This window comes from Oryza glaberrima, chromosome 2 (genome assembly GCF_000147395.1).
Source record: "Oryza glaberrima chromosome 2, OglaRS2, whole genome shotgun sequence".
In the NCBI taxonomy this organism is placed as follows: domain Eukaryota; kingdom Viridiplantae; phylum Streptophyta; class Magnoliopsida; order Poales; family Poaceae; genus Oryza; species Oryza glaberrima.
In genome coordinates this window covers 8652529-8661083 of record NC_068327.1, presented here as the reverse complement: position 1 = coordinate 8661083, position 8555 = coordinate 8652529, and the positions used below count along the sequence as shown (strand labels likewise).

The window sequence follows — 8555 nt, the reverse complement described above, 5'->3', positions numbered from 1 at the left end:
CCGCGAGCCAGCGGCCCATCCCATCGCGGCGCGCCTCGCCCCAACGCCGCCGTCTTCTTCCTTACACGCGACCTCGCCGCCGCCGCTCCGGCGACTTGGTATCCAGCCAGCACCGCATCCACCTCTCCTACATTTCCGCAGTTCATCTGGGCCCTCATCCGCCGCCCCCCTTCGCCGGAGAACATCCAGCCACATCGACGGCCACAGGGGTGAGGTGAGCTTCCCCTCCTCTCGTTCCATCGCGCGAAACCTAGGCGAGGAATGGTTTCTCATGCTGCTGGAAGTGAAGTGGGATTAGGTTGTGGTTGTGTGTGTAAAAAAATATGATAAAAACAGTAAGTAAACTCCTTTTTCTGGGAAATAGTGTTTGGAAAAATCGTTTTACGAAATACTAGTAGAATTTGTGGGATGATACCTGAGTATGGTTTCAGCGGCAACAAGTATTTTGTGCACTGTAATCTAGTGTACTCATTTAAGAATCAAACCAATGATTCGTCACTGAACAACATAGGTACAATAAATCTCTGCAAGAATTGATGCACTTGACAAGTCCCTGTGAATAATTTCTGAAAGCATAAAATTGTAAAGGTTTTTCCCATTGTCAAATCACCAGGACATTGCTGTGGAGCGTGGAGTGCAGACTAGTGCTCCTGCAGTTTCATTTCAACGTTTAAAATTAACTGGTGGACAAACCCTTTTTAATCCCGGTTCACAACCCCCCTATAGTCCCGGTTATACAACCGGGACTATGAATCCGGGACTAAAAATACCTATCTTTAGTCTCAGTTGAAATAACCGGGACTAAAAAAGAATCTTTAGTCCCGGTTGGAGTTCCGAACTGGGACTAATGCTCTTTTTTCTTTTTTTTTTTAGTTTCCTGCTGCTTGCATGATTTCGAGCCCCACGAATCTCCACAAATCATTCGAACACCACGTATCATTCAAAAAATCCCCAAATACATCAAGCTGCATTTTCTATCCCCAAATACATCACAAATCATTCACAAAATCACAAAATCATCTCCACAAATTCATTCACACATCACATATCACACAGATCAGAAAAAGAAATCCACATCGCACAGATCGGCCGCACAGATCACATAGATCAGGAAAAAACCACATCGCAGAGATCAGGCGCCGGCCGTCCGCCGCCTCGCCGGCCTCCCGCCCGGCTGCCTCGGGCTCCGCCGCCGCCTGGGGAGCGTCGCTGCCCGCCGCCAGCCGCCTATGCGGCCGGTGCCCGCCTGCTGCCGCCTCGGGCTCCGCCGCCCGCCCGAGGAGCTCCGCCGCCTCGCCGGCCTCGCCGACCTCGCTGGCCGCCTGCTCGGCCGCCCGCCGCCGGCCTCGCAAGCCGCCTGCCCGGCCGCCGGCCTCGCCTACCTCGCAAGCCGCCGCCTCGGCCGCCTGCCGCCGGCCTCGCAGGCCGCCTGCCCGGCCGCCCGCTGCTCCGCGCCCTCCCTGCCGCCGCGCGCTGCCCGGCCTCATGTGGTAGGAGGAGGAGGAAGAGAATAGAAGGGAGGAGAATGGGAGAGGAGAAGGGATGAGGATGGAGGAGGATGGATGAGGCTGAGGATGGAGAAGGGATAAGGGCTGTTTAATTAATGAGAGGGAAGGGGAGAGGAAGGGGGAGAGACCGAGGCGGCCGGGCGAGGCAGTGGCGCCAGCTTGGTTGAATTTTTAGTCCCGATTGGTATAAACAACCGGGACTAAAGTGATCTTTAGTCCCGGTTGTTTATACCAACCGGGACTAAAAAAGAATTGGGGTCTAACTCGGTCCGATAACTTTTTGAACCGGGACTAAAAATGATCTTTAGTACCAACCGGGACTAAAGATCAAAAAGTTTTTAACCGGGACTAAAAATAATCTTTAGTCCCGGTTCCTATTCGAATCGGGACTATTGTGGATTTTGGGCAACCGAGCAAAGATGGTTTCTCCACCAGTGATTATTTCTTTCTTCTTCTTCATTTTTTTTTTGCATCAAGCCTTTACAATTATTTCAAGTGAGCTACCAGTGAAGCCTGTTATTGGAAAACATTTTCATTACTGAAAAGTAGCATATACACTCTAAAATCTACTGGAAACTACAACATCCTAGTCAGTAGTCACCTTCAAGACTTCAACAACCATCAGAATAGTAGTTTTGGTGTTTCACCATTCTTGCTTTTGAATTCATAATTTTCCCCGCAAGTTTTAAAAGTTTTATCAGCGCAAGTCCTTCAGGAGCCTATTTTATTAGTAAGCACACATTGTACTACTCCAAACAAAATGGTTGATTTGGAATATGCATAGTTTGTCTAATTTGTTGACGTGGGTAAGTGGCGGAGCCAGGATTTTAAAGGTGGGTATTCCCGTCTAACAAAAAAAAGTTTATAGTAAAAAAGGGCCCGGGTACATATTCACCGCGGCATGCTGAACCGCGATTACTAGCGATTAAAAAAAAATCAATGGTTCACAGTATGTCAATACCGATAATCGAAGAAATAAAACTACAAATTCTACATTCCTTCATGGCTTGGAAGAGTAGCTTTAATTCTACATTCCTTCATGACTTGAAAGCGGTTTATAATATCACAGTCCTTAACTTTCAAAAACATCTCACGCTCAATAAATGTGACCAAGCAATGATTCAAGTATTGATCCCCCAACCTGTTTCTCAATTTATTCTTCACATAATTCATGGCAGAAAAGATTATTTCAACACTAGCTATTGCTACTGGAAGTACTAGAACCAATTTGAGAAGCTTGTAAAGAATCTCATGTCTATTGTGCAACTTTGTTTCAACAATCATAATGGAAAGATCAGGAAGATTTTTCACTTTTCTAAACCTTTCATCTATACGCATCTCAGTGAAGAAGAGTACTTGGCTAACTAATATGTGTACATGTGCATATATTAAAGTATACTTGTTCCTTGATAAAAAAAAGTTGGGTATTTCTGGGAATACGTAGGAATCAAGGTAGCTCCGCCCATGACGTGGGTCGCTGTCATGTGGGCCCACGAACCGTGGGACCCACAAGTCAGCCCCTCAAAGTCAGAGGATCCCCTCCTCTCCCCAAAAGAAAAACAAACACACACGCACATGAAAAAAATTGGTACTGCCTCTTTCTGCCAACAATGTCATTTCAATCTCATTGGATGCTAATCTTTAAAATGTTTTCACCGGGTGTAGAATGTCCCTTTCATTCCATCTGTCAACTTGTGAAGACTGCACATTTTGTATGCATACCTGATTTGTTCATGTATGATTTTGGAGTAGCTAACAAGTTATTTCTGTTTATTCCTGAGAAAACCTTTCTATTTGTTAAACAACTCGCATCTTAAGATGCACATGCAAATCTTTATTGTGAATATCTCATTCTCTCTATTCACATATTTAAAGTTTAAGACACATTCCTTAATGTTTGAACTTTGTATCCAGACAAAATACTGAGCAATTGTAGATACCTATGTTGGGGCTTAATAAGTACATTTAAGTTTTCTTAATTCATATAGACTCTTTGTGCAATTCTAGGAAAAAAAAAGGAAATTTATGTCTAAAGAAAAATAATGACTTGCTTAAGTATTTTTATGCTGTGGATGCTAATTCCTCAGTTGTGTAAACTAAATTTACCCTCTGAATGTAAATGGTACTTATTGTCATGTCTATTCGTTCTTATCTTTTCCAACCACTCTTCCATGCTCCTCCAAACTTTGGTTTGATCACCATGCCTATTGCTAGGACATCTTGCAGTGCCTAGCAAGAATGGTTTTATATATCAGTGCTTCTGTTCGTACTGGTCACTAAATATACTTCTGGCTGCAAACCAAAAATTGCAAAACAACCCCTTTTGCTGTCAATATGGAAAACCTTGTATGGTAGTAGTGCTTATAGTGGAACATGCACCAGCTGCACTGAATTGAGGTAATCACGGGATGGTAAAGCCACTGAGCAATGACCGATGAGTAGGACTGTAGGACTAGTAGGTGAGAAGCTAGATTTCCACCAGAAAAGAAGGGGTGTGCAAGTGCAGTGGTAGCCTTGGAGGATTAGAGATGGCCAATAATTGTTGATGCAATGGACGACAATACCGAGTGGCACATCCATTGTGTATATGTTTATGCAATTAGCACGTTCTGTTGTGCTGCTAACCCAATGGTTAAGGCCTGCAATCTATTGGAAGTGATCTTACCTAAAGTTATTTGAATAAGGTTGCCTGGATACGATTGTGATTGCGCAGGGAAATTTAATATTTTACTCCCTCTCCCATATGAAGTATGCGAGTTTAATGGAAGTTTTTTTTTTTGGGGGGGCAAGGGGATGGAAGTTGATTAGCAATCCTTCTATTGTCTTGCCTTACACTGTACATCACAAATTCACGGACGTCAGCTGAGGCTAGGAAGATGGGTTTTGTACGAATTCATGGTTCATGGTACAATGATATGTTAAGTGCCTAGGTGGACTAAAAGACAACTTCCTTGCTGAATTGTAGACGAATTGATGAGCCATTGTAATGCCACGTCCTGGTCTGGTCCTACAGTGCTCACATCCTCCTGTATCATGTGTAACCATCAAGCAATCTTTTCTTCGCTAATCGTCATGCATGACAGTTTTGCTGTTTCTATAATTGATGCAAATCTGGTTGCTTCTTGGAATTGTCTGTGCTATACTGCTGTGCTCAGTTTTTCCTGTTGATGCAAATCTGGTTGCTTCTTGGAATTGTCTGTGCTATACTTAAATACTGCTATGCTCTAGTTATGTGTATAAAAATGAAACTGTAGATGCTTGTGTTTTGCAACCTGATAAGGTCATGTCTGTGTAGACTGTAGAGATGTTGACTTACCCATGCTGCGATAAGAGGATAAATGGAGCGATTCAGAAATGTGATCTATGAAAATTCTAGTACTTTGATGATGGATAAGAAAGTGATGGTCTATCTATACATCTTATAGGATGCCTGTTTTGCCTCATTTTTCAAGTATTGGTTAATGTGAAATGGAACCACACAAAGTGTAAAGCTAGTCTTGTTATCATCTACAGGAGTAGCATGATATTGCATTGATGCCCCAGTGCTGTTACCAATCTGTTTGAAGGTTTGGTATTATGCATGATGCTTGTAGGCCAGCCTCCAGTCCTAGTATGTAATGTACCTTCTTTGAGGCATTTGCTGGTGCATTTCCAGATCTGTAACAGAGAGAGTGTGCAAATGTCACTCTGCTATAGGCTGATATCTGCGGTCATGTTGAAAATAGGTAAATGGTGATAACTGACAACTGCTTGTTTACTGGGTTGTTTTTGTGTTCTCCAGAAGATGTGGTTAGCTCCAATTTCTCTATCACCATATCGTGTACCTTCCATTTACTTTGTATCAGAGCAAAGTTTAAAAAAATGAATTTACTGTGTTGCACTACTGCATTTTTGTCATCTCTCGGGTTCTAAGTCTTAACCAGTAATATCAAACTTGCTGACGGTGCTTTCCACCATATACGAATACAGTGTGTAGCAAGGACCTTACTCTATTCATTCTGTCCATCTGCATTTCTGATGTGAGGCATTTTATTTGTCTCACTCTCTTTTTTCCCCCTTTCTGACAGTGCTTTTGTGATATCAGGGAGATTGCGATGCACTAGCTACCGCTCTTGTCTCCACACCATGCTCTTGTGGCTAAGGGATGAAGATATGGGTGGAAGGGAATCAAGACGCACATATCATAGTTTATCTGCAAGAGAGACTCCAGTCTCATTCTTTGTGCTACTGTGGAGCCCAAGGTTTGATGCCTCCTTGTCTTCCTCCTTGTAATGTAGCACCAGAAATGTCATCCTCTTGCTTGCTATGCTATCATGCAGGCCAAATTGCAGAGCTCTAATCATAACACGCAATTATGAAACACCACCTGGTTCATGCTTAATTATCGTCGTCCTCATGTCCATCTTAAACAAATGCTCATATTCGGCTCGCCAAGTTGGAGATAACTAAAAATTAAGAACTTTCAGCCTTGCTGATCCATGGCTTTTGTAGCTACTAAGAATTAAAAAACTTTCTGCCTTGCTGATCCATGGCTTTTGTAGCTGTAGCTGCAGCTGCAGCAGCAGCAGCTTGGGATTCCATTTCAATGGTTGCTGCCGTTTCGTACCATCTCGTCCCTGTCCGTCCTCTCTCAGGTACTTTACTCGTGCAACATTAAGTTAATGCTACACTGATGGCAGATGAGATGAAGATGCCTATGACTTGTTTATTCCAAGATGATGATGATCAACGATCATGACACACCTGCTTAGCCTATAATTTTCAGTCCTCTCAACATTTTGACAGGAACTCAGAGTTGCATCAGCCTGATGCTAGCCCCATGTCAGCTGGGAAACACTGCTGACTTGTCTGAATCTAGCCACACGCAGCTGCGGACGACGGCGAGCCGCCGCTACGTGACATGCCGGTCGCCCTCCCCGGTGAGGACTATCCTGACCGTCGTCGTCGTCGTTGCCCTCCTCCTCCTCCGGCTGCACACCACCTGTGAACGAAGAAGGCGGCTTGCACTTGCACATGCACAATTTACAGCCCTGGCCTGACCATGACAGGTTTCTAACCATCCAAATCAATCCTGCTGAGAAATTTTCTGATTTTTCCTTTTCTTTTCGTCGTCTTCAGCAGCGACGAGCGAGCCGCCGACGACGAACGTTTCATGGAGCGTGATACTGTTTGGAGCACGTAGCGTAAGAGTTTTGTTTTTATGTGAAGCATTTTCATACGTTAAATCATATGATTTTTATATAGGGAGGTGTTGTGTGCTGGTTTTGTATCTGAGCGTACGTAGTATTGGCCTTGTTCTTGGAAGGTTGGTGGTATGTGCCGTATTGGAACGGGTTCACTGAGTGAGAGAGAGGGACAAGTTTGTTTTTTTGGTGGATTTTTGGGATGTGGTGCCGACTGATTGGATATCAGGAATAGTTTTTCTCCCCTCTTGCTACAGTCCTGTAAATAGATAATCAGATTACTTATACCGACTTAGAGGTGAACCTTCCCCACTTTTTCTTCTTTTATTCTGGACTTAAGTTTGCTTAAGATCGGCGTGACATCCTTCATGTCGTTGTAACTAAAACTTTATTTTCCTCAATCTTAATGAAATTGGCTGGTAAATGTTTGGCCAATCCGGTTAAAAATACTTATACCGACTTATACCTCAATAGCATCCTTAGGATCAAGTGATCAACCAGTGGCGAACCCAGAGTCCGGCAGCCATAGGCAGCCACTGCCCTGGGCTCGCCGGCGCACGACAAGAGGGTGGAAACCACCAAATTGTAGGTTTTGTCCAAGCTTGAAAAGAAGAAATCAAATCTACTACTAGCACTCTGATCTTCATGGATGGTTGATTGGACTTACTCTGTACTCCACCAAGTAAATGAGATCAAATGGAGTATTGCTTAGGCATCATATAATGATGAATAAAAAACATCACGAGGAATAAATAGTTTGAATCAACGCAACCAAATAGACGGTGTGCAGCCATTTTCCTCTCGTAGAATCGATACTCCCATGTCCTATTCACTAAGGCGCGATTAAATTTGATATAATTTTTAAAACTAATCTCACAACAAAATCATAATTTAAATGACAATCTAATAGTATTTTTTTTCAGTAAAATAATATTTAGTTATAATAAATTATTTATTAATTAAATATTTAAAGAGTTGAATATTAAAATACTTGCTACCTCTGTCCCACAAAGATCGTAGTTTTGTATTGTTTATGTCTAACGTTTGACCATCTGTCTTATTTAAAAATTTTTCATGACCAATATTTTATTTGTTATTAGATGGTAAAACATGGATAACAATATACTCATGTGACTAATTTTTTTAATTTTATTTATAAATTTTTTAAATAAAATGTACTGTCAATTAAACGTTGGACACGGAAACTCACGGCTGCATTTAAAATGGGCCAAAGATAGTACTCCCTCCATCTATTTATGATAGTCATATTTCATCTTGGCACACAGACCAAAGATAAATAATTCTAGTTATCATCCATTTAAACATGCTACTAATTATTCCTCGTAAACAAGCGATTCATTAATATTTACATTTCCTGATGCCCAAGTAGCCAATCTTGTGTGGAAGAATGGTGAGTCACGTATTAAATCCGAAAAAGTCACTAAGAGGATAGATTGTTGGATTGAAATATGCCTCTCAAAAATAAATTTTTTAGATTTGTAAATATGCCTATCAAAAATAGATGGAGGGAGTATCAAATTGGACGGAGTGAGTACTATTTGACGGACACTTGTTGCTTGGGTTTTGATCTAGTGGACACATAAGCGCGAGCGAGATGTGTCACTGTGCATGCATCATGCAGGCTTCATCATTACGTCGCCAAAGAGTCAAGTCATAGTTAACGACAATTTATTATGGTAAAGTACCCATCTAGTTACAAATTAACTACTTAGATCAGTTCCTTTTAAAAAAAAAACTTCTTAGATCAGTAGTACTAGAGGTGCCAAAATCTCCATCAGTCGATGCTCAATATTGGTATGGATGATTCGGTCAAATGCATTCATTTTGACGTATCATTATCAAC

At 42.2% G+C, this 8555-nt stretch overlaps 1 protein-coding gene across 2 annotated transcripts; it reads left to right on the top strand.

Moving 5' to 3' along the window:
• Positions 1 to 5602: 5602 nt before the first annotated feature.
• On the top strand, positions 5603 to 6994 carry LOC127764400 (uncharacterized). Of its 2 annotated transcripts, XM_052289284.1 has the most exons (4): positions 5603 to 5749; positions 6050 to 6142; positions 6294 to 6556; positions 6627 to 6994. In XM_052289284.1, the coding sequence occupies exons 1-3, from the start codon at positions 5653 to 5655 to the stop codon at positions 6545 to 6547; spliced, it is 444 nt and encodes a 147-aa protein (XP_052145244.1). In that variant the 5' UTR covers positions 5603 to 5652; the 3' UTR covers positions 6548 to 6556; positions 6627 to 6994. The 2 variants fall into 2 exon arrangements, with proteins under 2 accessions (XP_052145244.1, XP_052145243.1); XM_052289283.1 differs by having other exon boundaries at positions 6294 to 6994.
• Positions 6995 to 8555: the final 1561 nt, after the last annotated feature.

Excerpts from the sequence above, each read along its gene's own strand:
- LOC127764400 (XM_052289284.1), top strand. The coding sequence starts at position 5,653 with ATGAAGATATGGGTGGAAGGGAATCAAGACGCACATATCATAGTTTAT. Across the intron at positions 5,750-6,049 it reads GTGCTACTGTGGAGCCCAAG|CTGTAGCTGCAGCTGCAGCA; the intron begins GTTTGATGCCTC and ends TGGCTTTTGTAG. Across the intron at positions 6,143-6,293 it reads CCCTGTCCGTCCTCTCTCAG|GAACTCAGAGTTGCATCAGC; the intron begins GTACTTTACTCG and ends ACATTTTGACAG.